This window comes from Ictidomys tridecemlineatus, chromosome 1 (genome assembly GCF_052094955.1).
Source record: "Ictidomys tridecemlineatus isolate mIctTri1 chromosome 1, mIctTri1.hap1, whole genome shotgun sequence".
NCBI lineage: Eukaryota > Metazoa > Chordata > Mammalia > Rodentia > Sciuridae > Ictidomys > Ictidomys tridecemlineatus.
The window spans coordinates 102442253-102460727 of record NC_135477.1 but is presented as its reverse complement, the minus strand read 5'-3'; the positions used below and the strand labels follow the sequence as shown (position 1 = coordinate 102460727).

General features: G+C 35.7%; 1 protein-coding gene across 11 annotated transcripts in view; it reads left to right on the top strand.

The window, feature by feature from the left end:
- Kiaa0825 (KIAA0825 ortholog) overlaps positions 1-18475 on the top strand; it is a 383898-nt gene that overhangs the window by 158445 nt on the left and 206978 nt on the right. For all 11 annotated transcript variants that reach the window (XM_078044980.1, XM_040273480.2, XM_078044969.1 and 8 more), the window contains one exon: positions 8570-8749. In XM_078044980.1, the coding sequence (XP_077901106.1) occupies positions 8570-8749 (180 nt within the window). The remainder of the gene's footprint in view (positions 1-8569; positions 8750-18475) is intronic.

Genomic DNA, 18475 nt, shown 5'->3' with positions numbered 1-18475 from the left:
TTGAGAAATCCTCTGAACAAGAAACTAGGAAGACTACCCCATTTATAATAGCCTCAAAAAAAATGAAATACCTGGGAACAACCTAAGGAAAGAGGTGAAAGACCTCTACAATGAAAATTACAGAACACTAAAGAAAGAAAGAAAGAAGACCTTAGAAGATGGAAAGATCTCCCTTATTCTTGGATAGGCAGAATTAATGTTGCCAAAATGACCATACTACCAAAAAGACTATACAGATTTAATGAAATTCCAATCAAAATTCAATGACATTCCTCACAGAAATAGAAAAAGCAGTCATAAAATTCATCTGGAAAAGTAAGAGACTCAGATTAGCTAAGGCAATCCTTAGCAAGAAGTCTGAAGCAAGTGGCATCACTATACCAGAACTTAAACTACTCTACAGAGTAATAGCAACAAAAACAGCATGATATTGGCCCCAAAACAGACTTATAGAACAATGGTACAGAATAGAGGACACAGAGACAAACCCATATAAATAGTTATCTCATATTAGATAAAGGCACCAAAAACATATTGGAGAAAAGATAGCCTCTTCAACAAATGGTTCTGGGAAAACTGGAAATCCATATGTAGCAAAATGAAATTAACCTCTATCTATCAACATGCACAAAACTCAAAGTGAATTAAGGACCTGGGAATTAGATCAGAGACCCTGTGCCTAATAGAAGAAAAAGTAGGCCCAAATCTTCATCATGTTGGATTAGGCCCTGACTTCCTTAACAAGACTCCTATAGCAAATAAAATTAATAATCAATAAATGGGATGGATTCAAATTAAAAAGCTTCTTCTCAACAAAAGAAATAATCAGTGTGGTGAAGAGAGAGTCTCCAGAACGGGAGCATTTTTTCACCACACACATATCAGATATAGCACTATTCTCTAGGATATATGAAGAATTCAAAAATCTTAACATCAGAAAAACAAATAACCCATTCAATAAATGGGCCAAGGAACTGGACATTTCTTAGAAAAAGATATACAGACAATCAATAAATAAATGAAAAAATGTTCAACATCTCTAGCAGTTAGAGAAATGTAAATCAAAACCACTCTAAGATTTTATCTCACTCCAGTCAGAAAGGCAGCTATTAAGAATACAAACAACAATTAGTGTTGGTGAGGATATGGGGAAAAGGCACACTCATACATTGCTAGTGGGACCGCAAATTGTTGCAGTCAATGTGGAAAGTATTATGGAGAATCCATGGAAAAGTGGGAATGGAACCACCATTTGACCCAGCTATCCCAGTCCTTGATCTATACCCAAAGGACTTAAAAATAGGATACTACAATGATGCAGCCACATCAATGTTTATAGCAGCACAATTCACAATAGCTAAATTATGGATCCAACCTAGATACCCTTCAGTAGATGAGTAGATAAAAAAAATGTGGTATATAAACACAATGAAATATTACTCTGCATTAAAAGAGAATAAAATTATGACATTTGCAGGTAAATGTATGGAGTTGGAGAATACAATGCTAAGCGAATTTAGCCAATCCCCAAAAAACAAATGTCAAGTGTTTTCTCTGATAAGTGGATACTGATCCATAATGGGGATGGGCAGGGGCTCAGGTGGAGCTTAGGAGAAATGAAGGAACTTTAGGTAGAACAAAGGGGAGGGAGAGGATGGGAGAGGGCATGGGGTTAGGAAAGCCTGTGGAATGAGATGGACATCATTACCTTAAGCTACCTATGAAGACACAAATGGTGTGACTCTACTTTGTGTACAACCAGAGATATGAAAACTTGTGCTCTATGTGTGTACTATGAATTTAAATGAATTCTACTGTCATGTGTAACAAGTTAAAATAGATAAATAAATTTTAAAAAATTTTTTAAAGAGAGTACAGCCCAGTTCAGATGTGGATTAATGGGACAATATGTCTTGGGCAAAATTATTGATTGAAAGAGGCAAAGTGGATAACACCTGTTGAAATCATGGGTGCTTTAGGTAGTTCTAGAACTAAATATCTCTTTTACCACTGAAGAGCTCATCAGGAGGGTTTTTTAATATTTATTTTTTTTAATTTTTATTATTGGTTGTCCAAAACATTACATAGTTCTTGACATATCATATTTCACACATTTGATTCAAGTGGGTTATAAACTCCCATTTTTACCCCAAATACAGATTGCAGAATCATATCGGTTACACATCCACTGTTTTACATATTGCCATACTAGTGTCTGTTGTGTTCTGCTGCCTTTCCTATCCTCTACTATCCCCCCTCCCAACCTCTCCCCTCCCATCTTCTCTCTCTACCCCATCTACTGTAATTCATTTCTCCCCTTTGTTTAATATTTATTTTTTTTAGTTTATGGTGGACACAACATCCTTATTTTATTTTTATGTGGTGCTGAGGATCGAACCCAGCACCCCACGCATACCAGGTGAGCGCGCTACCGCTTAAGCCACATCCCCAGCCCCAGCCACATCCCCAGCCCCTCATCAGGAGGATTTTATATCAGAAAAAACAATGTCCATCCCAGACGGCAGAGGGAAAGAAAAAAGAAAAGGCTAGACCTGTGTTTGAAGCAAAATGAAAGGGACTAATGGGAAGTAAAGGTAGTATGTTTCCTCACCCATTCCAAGGTTCATGGCTCTGGCACTTAAAGTAAATGGAAGATTAACAAAGCTAAAATATTTATTTAATGTTAATTTTACATTCCATGTGAGCCTTCTAAAGTAAAGATCCAAAGAGACAGGGAAAGCTTTATATTTTTTATGCTTAAGTTCTATGAAAGTCAACTGTTGTGTAGAAGTATGATTAGACAAAAGTATGAGCTAATGGCAGTAAGCTAGCGGGACCTTAGTATAGGCCTGTGTGTTCAGGTTATTCTTTGTGTCTCCATGTCTTCAGAGAAAAGGACCTTCCTCCTGGCATAGGGAGAATAGTTCTGGAATGATGGTTTTATTACATACTTTAGAGGAAAAAGAGAATTCTTATACAGCCTGCTTCTGCCAAGATGCAGTCCTTTGGGGTGATATGTCCTGAATGTCATGAGAACCAACATAAGATGCAAGTTAAAATAATAAAACTGAGACTGAGTCACATTTAATAGAATAGGAAATATCCAAATGAAGGACAGCACAAAAATATTCCAACAACATAAAATATTCAAAGGTAAGGAAAAACCACGTTTGTGGGTGAGCACCTGGCAAAAGTCTTGGTTTTCACCAGTTTTCAGCGACATAGACCTGAAGAAAGTAAGTAGAACCTGCTGAGGGTCACTCACCATCCTGTCCTTATTAAATGATGAGTGAGGCTCAAAGTGGAAATTTGGAATATTGTAACTAAGAGTAGATAGTAGGCCAGAATGTGCAAGGCATATGATTATGGTGAACTTTAAAAGGCTACCAGGGGAGGCTAGATTTAATGTGTATTCTGGGTAGTGTTTTCATTAAAACAAGAAGTAAGAAAACTTAAACTATATTAATAATGAGAAGGGACATTATGGAAGTAAATGAACATTTGATTTCTTATATAGAAAGAGATGAGACCAGGGACATATTTTTTTTTATATCTAACAATCTAGAGAAGAATTAATTCCTGCTAAGGCATTGAGCTTGGACATGAATAGGAGATGGCAATGTCCTAGAAAGAATTAGGGAATTCAGCAAGGATAAGAAAGAGCAAGATGAGAGCCATAGATGGATGATTTGCACAAAAAGAACCTTTAAAGTCAAAGGATGGCAGGATGACTAACCCAGATGTAAATATTTAACTTTTGATTTTTTGGAACTGGCTCATATCACTTAGCATAATAGTCTTTAGATCCATCCATTTACTTGGACATATCATAAAGTCATTCTTCTTTATGGCTTAGTAATCCTGTTGTGTGTATATGTATCAGAATTTCTTTATCCATTCATCTGTTGAAGGGCACCTAGGTTGGTTCCATAGCTTATCTATTATGAATTGTTTTAAACATTGATATGACTTTGTCACTGTAGTATGCTGATTTTAAATTCTTTGGATATATACTGAGAAGTAGGATAGCTAGGTAAAATGGTAGTTCCATTTCTAGTTTTCTGAGGAATCTTCATACTGCTTTTCAGAGTGGTTGTACCAGTTTGTAGGCCCATTAGCAATGTATGAGTATACCTTTTTCCCCACATCCTTGTCAACATTTATTGTTACTTGTACTCTTGATAATTACAGTTCTGACTGGAGTGAGATGAACTTTCAGTATAGTTTTGATTTGCATTTATGTAATTGCTAGAGATGTTGAACATTTTTTTCATTTATTTTTTGACTATATTTCTTCTTTGAAGCATCTGTTCAGTTCCTTTGTCCATATATTGATTGGATTATTGTTTTGGTGCTATGCTTTTTGAGTTCTTTATATAACTTATATATAAATTAGTGCTCTATCTGAGTTACAGATGTCAATGATTTTCTCCCATTCTGTAGACTCTCTCTTCATGCTCCTGATTGTGTCTTTTGCTGTGAAGAATTTTAGTTTGATGCCATCCCATTTATTGATTTTTTTTTCATTTTATTTCTTATGCTTTAGGGGTCTTATTAAGAAAGTCAGTTTTTAAGCTGATATGTTGGAGTGTTGGGCCTACATTTTCTTCTAGTATATGCAGGGTTCCTGGCCTGATTTCTAGATCTTTGATCAGTTTTGAATTGAGTTTTGCCCCACCCATTTCATAAATACCGTTTCCTTCCAATGTTGTCTTGACCCTATACCTACACATTGTGCATGACTACTTTTGTGTTGTAAGAACAGAAAACAAAAGACTCCCAAAATGTAAACCATTTACTATCTGGCCCTTTATAGCAATACTTTGCCAAGTCTCATTCTATACCATAAGAGAGGAAGAGCTTACTGAAAAAGGAATGCCAGAAACGTACCCTGAAACCAACAGGGCATGGCCATAAGGAAGTCAAGAAAGAAGTGGTCTCAAAAGAGCAGTGGAAAGGGATCCAGAAAATATGCATAGGGTGAAGCTCCATGAAGAAGAGCTCTCTGAATGTTATGATTAGGAGGCAGTTAGGTGTCATTCTCGGTGAACCAAAGCACCCCAAAAAATGCCTTAGAGATCTAACTCCCATCTTTTCTTTTCCTTCTTTAGTATTGAAATATTAGTTAAATACACATCACTATGCCAGGAGCTGTTGGGAGATATCTAAAGTCAATCACACATAAAAATCTAGATTATAAAAAGTCATAAAATAGTGCTAGAGATATAATGAAATAATGAGAAAATGTAAAATACTACATGAAATTATTTTTTCATAAGGCAATATGTTACCACATACAAAATACCTGGCTTGGAGTAAGGGCAGTGCATTCAAAGGTCACTGTCAATAAAATGTCAATGCATGCTTTGAGAAATTTGGGATTCTAGTATAACAGAAATAGTACAGGCAAACTCCTAATATCTTTGTGACCTTGGGACAATTTACTTAATTTGTTTCAATTTTACTTTGTTCATCTAGGATTACTTTGTTCATCTAGGATAATTGGCACCCATTCCATAGAGTATTCTGAAGATGAAAGGAGATGTAAAGCAGTTTATGTGATGTTTGGCATACATTAAGTACTTTGTGAATAGTAATTTCATTTTTATGGAGCTGGTATAAATCTGAATTCATAAATTCAGATGCACACGAATGAATCACTTATTGTCTTTAAGGCAACTTTCTGAGGATTGTCAGCCCATCCCACTTGACATTTCTCCCTAGATGATGTTGGCACTCAATCCTTCTTACACCCAAGGTGACACACAGGGCCCTGGAAAGCTCTATCCATCATCAGTTGCATGGACATCTAGTTTCTCAGAGAGACATTTTATCCCTCTCCAGCTGGTTCCTCTGCATGCAAAAATATGTTTGAAACCTTTTTTGAGGTCAAGAGCCCATGTCAGCAACCTGGCTTCCCTTACCCCTCACCCAGGCAAGCCTCCCTAAGCACTACCAGCAAGAGCACACAGGCGCTCTTTCTTGCAGACCCAGAAATTTTCAGAACTCTTCTCACTGAGCAATCCAAACTCACCCCTGCTCTCCTGCCAGGAAACATATGATTTCACTGGGAATCACATAGTAGTGACAACATTTTTCCTTTTATGGTCTACAAGAATGACTATTTTATTAGTTCAGGCTAAACATTCTTCAATAGATTTAGCTTTTCTCCTTCTTCTTTTTTTAAGTCCAAGAAGATAAATGACTTCAGTCTATCTGCACTTTTCAAATGACAGAAATCCCTGGGTAAAGTAAATAGAAATAGACTACTTTAGTTTAGGGCAAAGGAAAATAGGAGAAAAAAATTCATTGAAGTATGTCCACACATTTTCACAATAGTAGAAGTAATAATAATATTTGTTATTTTTGGTGTAACCATTGCTCTTTTCCACCCCTCTTTCCATGTATGTGTTGTCATACATGCTCCATTGATTGACTAGCTTCAGTTCCCTCTCCCTCCCAACAGTCTCACTTCCACACCCCCAGCAGACGCCTGTGGGCTTCTTATTACACCACCTCTTCTGTCTTTCCAAAAGTCTTCCCCACCTCAACTTTGGCATGCTGATAAACTCTATTGCTCCTTAAAGGTTTGGCTGAGAGAGATCTTGATGTTCTGCCCCGCAAAATGTAAAACATTATTCTCTGTGTTTCCCCATTGCTTTATATTTAAGGCGCTTAGAATTAGGTGATAGATGAATTTGTCATTCAAACAGATAGTTTTTAAGAGTGAAGGAGGATGTTAGTAGTATTTATGCCAGGACAATAAGACATAAGACAGATTGCCCCAGGCAAACCAGGATGGAAGGTTACTTTACTTATCTTTACATTGCTATAATTATTGTTTACTTGTTTATCATCCCATCCCCAAGTAAATAACAATATATAGGTGCACAGTCAGTGAATTACAGGCAAGTGAAGTTCTCATTACCTGATCCAATAACTGACATATAATAAACAATCGGTCAGTTCATCAATTTATGGAATCATAGTGGTTTTATTGGAGGACCACATTCTAGTCTGACGAAATAGCATAGGCCAAAGAAAAGGATACAGGAGGGCACATTTGAAAGAAATAGCAAATAAACCCTGTGGTAGGACCGATATTGGGGATTTGGAACATAATTTGGGAAGATGTTGTAGAAATTGTGAATCATCATGCCAAGGATTTTTTTTGCAAGTGGAGTCATAGGGGAAGGTTTAAACACAGGAATAACATGAAGGATAACGGATTGTTGTACTTAACATGAATTAGAGAGAGGGGAAAGTAGAGAGAACAGCAGAGAGTATTTGAATAAAAAACATGAAATAATGGGTGCCTGAGTTCGAAATATTTTCCATTTAACATTTTTGCTTGGTTTAAGAAGAAAAAAATCAAGACCTTTCAGAATTCAATTACAGAAATCCAAATTAGCCTATCTAACTAAAAGGGAAATTGATCATCTCAGCTAACACGAATCTATAAGCAGCGCTGAATTCAGGTTCTCAGTGTCATCACATCAGGAATCTTCATATTTTGATTCTGCTTCTTACTGAATGAGAGTCATTCTCAGTCAAGTTCTTCCTGAAATAGCAATCATCAATTTCCAACCAGCTAGGCAAATCTGTTAGAAAAAGAACATTGTTCCACCAATTATTCCACCAAAAACCCTGAGGAAGTTTGTCACATTGGTTACCTGCCCATCCCTGAACTGATCACTGTTAATGGGAGATGTCAGGCTCTGATTGCTCAGGTCTTGGTAACGTGCCCACCTTTGGTAATGGCAACAAAGTAAACCATGTTAAGTTAAGGATAGGGCAAGGGAGATGGGTAGGGGCTTGAATAACTAGATAAAGAAAAAACTTGTTTGAAATGAATATTAGAAAGAAAAACCAATAAAGACTCTCTGCATAAAGTCTATGGTTCTATTTTTTACTTTTCAAGCGATAGTGAGCTCCTCTAGATTATTAAAATCAAATCCCAGAAATAAAATTGAGAGGAAACATAAAATTGATTAGCTTCCAAATGAGCCAAAATAAACAAATGTACTCACTCCAAAAGACCTTAGATTACATTTATATAAGATATAAGTTGACATTATCATTATTCAGTAAGTATTTTTGCTCATTATGATGCTGCTTATCCAAACAAAATAGAAATTGTTATTTCAACTTTCCATCCATCCCATAGATGCAATAGTACAGAAATTTCTGATTACTGATCTTTTAGGAAGCCATATGGAGCAAGAAGAGAGTTGAAAAAAGCAATTAAAATGGCACCATTTTAAAATTGCATTCTGTTGTTATATATGACTAACTAGAATAATTTTTTTTAAATGGCCCCATTTTTCGCAGAGTTCCATATGTGGTTTTATTGAGGAGCCAATCGAAAAACTTCTCCATTTTGAAATGACAGGGTCAATGGGTTTGGTAAACATTCATTGGGTTAGCTGGACCATTGATTTGAAAGAATGTGGTATTTCTCTTGTGCAAATATTAATCAAATACATTTCATAGCATTATGCTGGACTGATAAGAATTTAATCACATTCACTGATGCCTACCTTACTACATTGTTTTTATTCTTTTCTAGCACGCACCTTTCAAGACCAAGTTTCTGATACAGAAAATAATCTGAACCAAGGATTCAGCTTGACAGAAGCCATCTTTAAAGTGCTGTACCACTGCAATTTTTCTCCACAAACTTTTGGAAATGTTTTTGTGAGCTACATGGAAGAAGAACAATTATGGGACTTTTTGAATTACATCCCAGGTATGAGAAATTTACTATTTATAAAAGAAGTGCTTTGTAGATACTTAAAATGCCTTTAAAGATATTTTAAAATTTTATTGATATTGGTTTTGCTGAATTTTTGTTTGTAAAAGTTTACCTTACATTTTTTCCCAGCATAAAGGCCTCTATTGGAAAACCATTAAGCCATTAGTTCCTGTCAAATTTAATATATTTGAAGATAAAAAGAGGTTTGTTGAGGGTAAAAATTATGTAATGCATATTTTTTTTTATTTTGAGGAAGTGCTTTACTATAAAAAGTTAGTTTTGTATTTACCAGAGATTATGTTTTGCTGGTGAGCATATAAGACATAGTAAGATATAAAAATATTGTGATTCTTTGGGTACATTTACTCAACAAAATGATGAATGAGACTATTGGTTATTTTTTTCAACTATAGAGGGGATTTATTATTGTGACCATAGTGCCTTTCTGTTCAAGGCAAGCATGTTCTGTGATTTCTTTGGGGCCATATGTTTTCCCCACCATTCTTCTCCCTTCAGCTAGAGAGGATGTTAAAGAGAGGGCAGATTGTATATCTGAATAGGAGGTGTTTATTGTTTCATCCTTAATATTCTGCCTTTAAAATTTCCATATTTAATATCTTGGGAAAACAAAAGATGAAAACTTAGGTAGTGGTTGCTGTGATTATCCTGTTATTCCAGTTATGTCATTTACATTTGGCTTTCAACCCATTAGCTCTCTTTTACGCTGCTTTGGAGCCAACATTTTCATAAAAATAATCCCTAGGCTCTATAAAAAAAAGATTGAACTGACTCAAAATCATTCTTTCCGGATTTTCTGACTGTCCTCCAGCTATTACTCGGATATCACTTTAGCTCTTTAAAGGTCATTGTGTTTCATCTTCTTTTGGTCAGTCACTATCCCTGCAAAACAGCAACAGACAACTATATGGAATGGTTTCAAAAATCTGAATCTATCACTTAAAGATTCTGTAACAATTATCTTCTTTCAAAGTTTTATCTTCTAGTTTCTGTGCATTGCCTCACTGCATCCTCTTTACCCAGAGGCAGTGCTAGCTTCTAGGTACAAAGATTGAATTAGAAGGTTGTGCTTCTGATGTGGTAATTATTGAAATAAAAGAAAACTCACCTTGGAAGCCCCACCACCCTCTGCCATTTTTTAGTTTTTTGAGAAAGTAACAGCTATGAAGAATTTAACAAGATTATGAAGTGACCCTCATGTTCCAACCACTATTTATTCTTCCACTGCTAAGTTCTTGGACCACTTTTGACATTCAGCACAAAACTGTCTGAAAATGACCTAGATGGCCTCAGTGGACTTGAGGTGTTGGCAAGAGAAAAGTTTTTAAAATGTTACTAGCTCTTAATGTGTATTCTCTTCATCTACACATTGAGGACCCTTTACTCCAGGAAGTCAGACAAGTCTTTGGAAACAGGTGTTACTAGATTCAAGAGCCTTAATTGTATGGAGAGACTCAGTTGTGTGGGAAGAACATAAAATTGGTAACATGCCCTTGACCTTCGTATAAGTAATTTCTCCACAAACATTAAAAAATATTCTCCTCTGGCTGTTGAGTATTATCTGGAACCTGAGAACTACAATGGTCATGAAGGTCTGTCTGTAATTTTGTTTTTTCTCTACTAAAAGTTTATAACAAATTCCCTTTCTGTTGTTGATCATGGTTATTTTTAAAATGCTAATAAAATAATATAATGTACTAATCCATAATGAAATTGAGCCTTACACTGTGACTTCTGTTTAACTTGAAAATATAACATGTTAAAAGTAAATATAGCAGAGATACAATCATAACCCCACAATATCTAGCTATTACCAGAAATGCATCCAAGCTTCAGTAAATATAATTTATCTACCCAGATTAATTGCAGTACATTATTAAAAAGCCAATGAAGGTATATTTTCTTCTTGCTGAAACACTGTCAAAAATTTCAGTATAGCTTATCCTAAAATGTCATTCTTACTATTTTAGGGTGGAAAAACAAAGGTGAAGTAACCCATATCCTTATTATCGAATGAACCAAGGTCAGGAGTGTTAAGAGATTTATCTAAGATTGTCTACTGTTAAGTTGGACAGAATCAAAGCAAAAAAAAATAAAATAAACAACAACAACAAAAACTCCACAGAACTCCAGACACATTGGCCATGTAATTTTTCTTTACTGTTTTCTAGGAGATTAAATTTTTGAAAGATTTGCTTAGTGAACGTATGAGTTCACTAATGAAATATACAATCTGATTTTATAATTAGAAATCCCACGGGCTGGGGATGTGGCTCAAGCGGTAGCACGCTCGCCTGACATGCGTGCGGCCCGGGTTCGATCCTCAGCACCACATACCAACAAAGATGTTGTGTCCGCCGAGAACAAAACAATAAAACATTAAAAATTCTCTCTCTCTCTCTCTCTCTCTCTCTCTCTCTCTCTCTCTCTCTCTCTCTCTCTCTCTCTCTCTCTCTCTCCTCTCTCACTCTCTCTTTAAAAAAAAAAAAAAGAAAAGAAATCCCACACATAACTCCTTAGAATGGAATGAGCTAAGGGGAGACAACAAAAATGATTTTACCCATTGAAAAAGATTATAAAAGAGACAAATACAGAAAATAATTAAACTAAAGACCTAATGTGGATATTCAGAAGGCTAATGTACTCTAAAAGAAATAATTTTGGTGGCAATCATTATAAGCTATCTCTTCAAAGTAGATAAAGTAATTTTCAGTTGGGCAAATGAAATTACCAATGCATAAATTTCCTCAGGTGGTTTTTAAGACAATGCCAAAACAGGCTTGAAAATTAGGAAACTATTTTTAAATGCTGCATATTAAATTATAGTAATATATCCAACAGGTATTGTTTCTTTGGCTCCTCAGTATGACATTGCCCTTACTTTCATATCTGAATCAATTGTCTTAGCTCTCTCCCAGACTCTGTAAGGAAAATTTTCAACAACTTAGCAAAATTTCCCAATTAAATTTTGAGATACAAAGCATTCACCTGGGTTCTCTGCTCAACTTTCTAAGCCTCAGGAAGGCAACTGTTCTGGAAAGCAGTATGGAAATTCCTCAGAAACCTTAGAATGGAACCACCATTTGACCCAGTTATCCCACTCCTTGGTTTATACCCAAAGGACTTAAAATCAGCATAATAAAGTGACACAGCCACATCAATGTTTAGTAGCAGCTCAATTCACAATAACTAAGCTATGGAACCAACCTAGGTGCCCTTCAACTGATGAGTGGGTAAAGAAAATGTGATATATGTGTGTGTGTGTTGCATGCACATGCAATGGAATATTACTAATCCATAAAGAAGAATGACTTTATGACATTTTCAAGTAAACGGATGGATCTGGAACCTATCATGCTATGTGAAATAAGCCAGTTTAAAAAACTAATGGCTGGCCAAATGTTCTCTCTGGTATGTGGATGCTAACTCACAATGGCTGGGGAGCAGATAGGGAAAAATAGAAGTACTTTGGATTAGACAAAGGAGAATGAAAGGAAGGAAGGGGGGATGGGAATAGGAAAGATAGAAAATGAATCAGACATTACTTTTCTATATGCATACATGAATAAATGACTAATGTAATTCCTCATCATGTACAACCAGGAGAATGGGAAGTTCTATTCCACATACATATAATGTCAAAATTCTTTCTACTGTCATGTATAGCTAATAAGAACAAATTAAAAATATTATAGAAAGAAGAGCTCTTTAGAATGCATGTACAATGCTAAATGGGTTTTTTTTGTAGTTGATGAAATTAGTTTATAGTGGTTTGTCTTCATATCAGGCAGAGTGATTTTCTCATTCACCTACAAAATAGCTTCTTTGTAGTGTGGGTAGATGTAAATTAGCTTTCAAAAATTGTAAGACTGTCTTTGTTCTACATTATAGCTATGTATCCTGAGCCTTTTATTTGGATATCCTTCCAACTGTCTCTATTTTTAATCATTTTTAAAAAAAACTTAAAAATACTTTATTGTAGCATAATTTACATACAATAAAGTTCACTCATTTCAAGTGAGTAGTCTCGCCCACTGCCCACACAGGCAAGATATGCTGTGTTCTCCTGCATGTAGTGAGCTGGCTGCAAAATACAAATCACAAGACACAGAAATAATTTCGAGATCGAAGGCAGGTTGGCTCTGCAAACTTAAGGGTCCTGCTTCCACACTAGAAGGAGAGAAAGAGTGAGCCCACATTTTTATTTTTATATGGGAGATACACAAAGGCTTTTCCATAGAATATTCTTCACCAAATAAGGCAGGGGTGGGCTGTCCAAGCCCAATGGATAATGCCCAACTCTGGAGCTACAGAGCAGCCTCTATGCCCCAGCAAAGACTGAGGTCACATGCTTTGTGTAATAAACCACAAAATGACTTGCAATGCCAGACCAAAATCTCCTTGACTTCAAGGCCGAGTAGAGGCTATGCAAATAGCTCAGAGGTGGTCCCCCATAGAGGAGTTCAATAAACATGACCAATATGTAAACCTGTGTGACAATAAAGAGTATTTCCATGATTTGCAAGAGTCCTTTCATTCTTTTTTGTAGTTAATTCTTCCTTCAACTGCCAACCCCATGAAGATACTGATTCACTTCATATCATAATAGTTTACTTTACATCATTCTCAAATCTCATATAAACAGAAGTCTAGGTATTCTTTTGCATCTGGCTTATTTTGCTTACATTATGCTTTATTAATAGTTTATTTCTTCTCATTGTGGGTAAGTATGCACTGAGTAGTATTTTATTGAATAGTGTTTTCTATTTTATCTATTTGCCAGTTTGATAGACATGTGGATTATTTCTAGTTTTGGATTATAATAAATAAGTAAACACTAGTGTACAAGTCCTTGTATGAATTTTAATTTCCCATTGTAAATACTGGACCATATGATAAAGTACATGCTTAACTGCATGAGAAACTACTACCTGCTTTACTAAGTAATCTTTTTCACATTCCTCCCAATAATGTACAAGAATTTTTTTTTTCATTCCATATCCTGGTTGACACTTGAATTGTCTTTTTGATTTTGGTCATTCTAAAGGTAATGTAATATTATCTCCTGAGTCTTAATTTGCATGTTCCTCATGATTTATGACATGTGATACCTCTTTGTATTCTTAACGGCCATTTGAAAATATTATTTTCTAAAACATCAGTTCAAAACTTTTGTCCATTTACTTATTGAGTTGTTTGTCATACTGAATTGGAAAGAGTACTTTATATATTTTGGATACAAGTTCTGTATCAGCTACATTTACTGGTGCATTTCCTGCCAAGCTATGGCTCACTTTTTCATTTTCTTAACAAGGTCTATTGTTGGGGAGAAGCGTACTATATACTTGTCTTTCTGCTTATCAGATGGTTCATTACTTACTATCTGGTTCCCAGTATTCTTACAACTGAGACCCTAATTCTGTTCAGATTTATTTATTTTTTTTATTTTTATCAGCTAAAATCTTGAAGTATCAAAGAATACTTTAATTTTCTGTGTCAAGAAAGTCTGTTATACTTTCAAAATATTTTCTTTTTTTTATTGTTGGTCGTTCAAAACATTACACAGTTCTTAATACATCATCTTTCACAGTTTGATTCAAATGGGTTATGAACTCCCAACTTTACCCTGTATACAGATTGCTGTATCACATCAGTTACCCTTCCATTGATTGACATATTGCTTTTCTAGTGTCTGATGTATTCTGCTGTCAGTCCTATTCTCTACTATCCCCCTCCCCTCCCCTTTTCTCTCTCTACCCCTTCTACTGTAAATCATTTCTTCCATTTGTATTATCTTGACTTACCCCTCCTTTCCTCTTATATATCATTCTCACTCCCTTTCCCTCCCACCTCTCATCCCTGTTTAATGTAAATCTTCTTCTCAAGCTCTTCGTCCTTACCCTGTCCTTGTTTACTCCCCTTATATCAAAGGGGTCATTTGGTATTTGTTTTTTAACGATTGACTAGCTTCACTTAGCATAATCTGCTCTAATGTCATCCATTTCCCTCCAAATTCTATGATTTTGTCGTTCCTTAATGCAGAGTAATACTCCATTGTGTATAAATGCCACATTTTTTTTATCCATTTATCTATTGAAGGGCATCTAGGTTGGTTTCACAATCTTGCTATCGTGAATTGTGCTGCTATGAACATCGATGCAGCAGTGTCCCTGTAGCATGCTCTTTTTAAATCTTTAGGGAATAGACCGAGAAGGGGAATAGCTGGGTCAAATGGTGGTTCCATTCCCAGCTTTCCAAGAAATCTCCATACTGCTTTCCAAATTGGCTGCACCAATTTGCATTCCCACCAGCAATGAACAAGAGTGCCCTTTTCTCCGCATCCTCTCCAGCACTTATTGTTGTTTGACTTCCTAATGGCTGCCAATCTTACTGGAGTGAGATGGTATCTTAGGGTAGTTTTGATTTGCATTTCTCTGACTGCTAGCGATGGTGAGCATTTCTTCATGTACTTATTGATTGATTATATGTCCTCCTCTGAGAAGTGTCTATTCAGGTCCTTGGCCCATTTATTGATTGGGTTATTTGTTATCTTATTGTCTAATTTTTTGAGTTCTTTGTATATTCTGGTTATTAGGGCTCTATCTGAAGTGTGTGGATTAAAGATTTGTTCCCAGGATGTAGGCTCCCTATTTATCTCTCTTATTGTTTCTTTTGCTGAGAAAAAACTTTTTAGTTTGAGTAAGTCCCATTTGTTGATTCTAGTTGTTAACTCTTGCGCTATGGGTGTCCTATTGAGGAATTTGGGGCCCGATCCCACAGTATGTAGATCGTAGCCAACTTTTTCTTCTATTAGATGCCGTGTCTCTGATTTAATATCAAGCTCCTTGATCCATTTTGAGTTAACTTTTGTGCATGGCGAGAGATAGGGATTCAGATTCATTTTGATGCAAATGGATTTCCAGTTTTCCCAGCACCATTTGTTGAAGATGCTATCCTTCCTCCATTGCATGCTTTTAGCCCCTTTATCAAATATAAGATAGTTGTAGTTTTGTGGATTGGTTACTGTATCCTCTATTCTGTACCATTGGTCCACCCGCCTGTTTTGGTACCAGTACCATGCTGTTTTTGTTACTATTGCTCTGTAGTATAGTTTGAAGTCTGGTATCGCTATACCACCTGATTCACACTTCCTGCTTAGCATTGTTTTTGCTATTCTGGGTCTTTTATTATTCCATATGAATTTCATGATTCTTTTATCTATTTCTACAAGAAATGCCGTTGGGATTTTGATTGGTATTGCATTGAACTTATAGAGAACTTTTGGTAATATCGCCATTTTGATGATGTTAGTTCTGCCTATCCATGAGCAGGGTATATTTCTCCATCTTCTAAGGTCTTCTTCTATGTCTTTCTTTAGGGTTCTGTAATTTTCATTATATAAATCTTTCACCTCTCTTGTTAGGTTGATTCCCAAGTATTTTATTTTTTGGGGGGATATTGTGAATGGAGTAGTTGTCCTCATTTCCGTTTCAGAGGATTTGTCGCTGATATACAGGAACGCCTTTGATTTATGCGTGTTGATCTTATATCCTGCCACTTTGCTGAATTCATTTATTAGCTCTAGTAACTTCTTTGTAGACCCTTTTGGGTCTGCTAGGTATAGGATCATATCATCTGCAAATAGTGATAATTTAAGTTCTTCTTTTCCTATTTTTATGCCTTTAATTTCTTTCGTCTGTCTAATTGCTCTGGCCAGTGTTTCAAGGACTATGTTGAACAGAAGTGGTGAGAGAGGGCATCCTGTCTTGTACCAGATCTTAGAGGGAATGCCTTCAATTTTTCTCCATTCAGAATGATGCTGGCCTGTGGCTTATCATAGATTGCTTTTACAATGTTGAGGTATGTTCCAGTTATCCCTAATTTTTCTAGAGTTTTGAACATAAAGGGATGCTGAACTTTGTCGAATGCTTTTTCTGCATCTATCGAGATGATCATATGGTTCTTATTTTTAAGTCTATTGATGTGGTGAATAACATTTATTGATTTCCGTATACTGAACCAGCCTTGCATCCCAGGGATGAATCCTACTTGATCATGGTGTATAATTTTTTTGATATGTATTTGAATCCGATTCGCCAGAATTTTATTGAGGATTTTTGCGTCAAGGTTCATTAGAGATATTGGTCTGTAGTTTTCTTTCTTTGAAGTGTCTTTGTCTGGTTTCGGAATCAGGGTGATGTTGGCCTCGTAGAATGAATTTGGAAGTTCTCCCTCTTTTTCTATTTCCTGAAATAGCTTGAAAAGTATTGGTGTTAGTTCCTCTTTAAAGGTTTTGTAAAACTCTGCTGTATACCCATCCGGTCCTGGGCTTTTCTTAGTTGGTAATCTTTTGATGGTTTCTTCTATTTCCTCTATTGTTATTGGTCTGTTTAGGTTGTCTATATCCTCCTGACTCAATCTGGGCAGATCATAAGACTTAAGGAATTTATCTATGCCTTCACTATCTTCTATTTTATTGGAGTATAAGGATTCAAAATAATTTCTGATTATCTTCTGTATTTCTGAAGTGTCTGTTGTGATATTGCCTTTTTCATCCCGTATGTTAGTAATTTGAGTTCTCTCTCTTCTTCTCTTCGTTAGCATGGCTAAGGGCCTGTCGATTTTATTTATTTTTTCAAAGAACCAACTTTTGGTTTTGTCAATTTTTTCAATTGTTTCTTTTGTTTCAATTTCATTAATTTCAGCTCTGATTTTAATTATTTCTTGCCTTCTACTTCTTTTGCTGTTGTTTTGCTCTTCTTTTTCTAGGATTTTGAGATGAAGTAAGAGATCATTTATTTGTTGGTTTTTTCTTTTTTTGAGGAATGAATTCCAAGCGATGAATTTTCCTCTTAGAACTGCTTTCAATGTGTCCCATAGATTCCGATATGTTGTGTCTTTGTTTTCATTTAACTCTAGGAAGTTTTTAATTTCCTCCTTGATGTCTTCTAAAACCCATTGATCATTCAGCATCCTATTGTTCATTCTCCAAGTGATGCTTGATGTTTCCTTCCTTCTTTTATCATTGATTTTCAGTTTTATTCCAATATGATCAGATAAGATGCATGGTATTATCTCTACCCCTTTATATTGTCTAAGAGTTGCCCTGTGACATAATATGTGGTCTATTTTTGAGAAGGTTCCATGTGCTGCTGAGAAAAAGGTGTAACTACTTGATGTTGGGTGGTATAGTCTATATATGTCAATTAAGTCTAGGTTGTTAATTGTGTTATTGAGTTCTATAGTTTCCTTATTTAACTTTTGTTTGTAAGATCTGTCCAGTGGTGAGAGAGGTGTGTTGAAGTCTCCCATGATTATTGTATGGTGATCTATTAGACTCTTGAACTTGAGAAGAGTTTGCTTGATGAACACAGCTGCACCATTATTTGGGGCATATATATTTATGATTGTTATGTCTTGTTGGTGTATGGTTCCCTTGAGCAGTATGAAGTGTCCTTCTTTATCCCTTTTAATTAACTTTGGCTTGAAATCTATTTTATTAGATATGAGTATGGACACTCCTGCTTGTTTCCGCAGTCCATATGAGTGGTATGATTTTTCCCAACCTTTCACCTTCAGTCTATGAATATCTTTTCCTATCAGATGCGTCTCCTGTAGGCAGCATATTGTTGGGTCTTGTTTTGTGATCCATTCTACTAGCCTGTGTCTCTTAATTGGTGAGTTTAAGCCATTAACATTTAG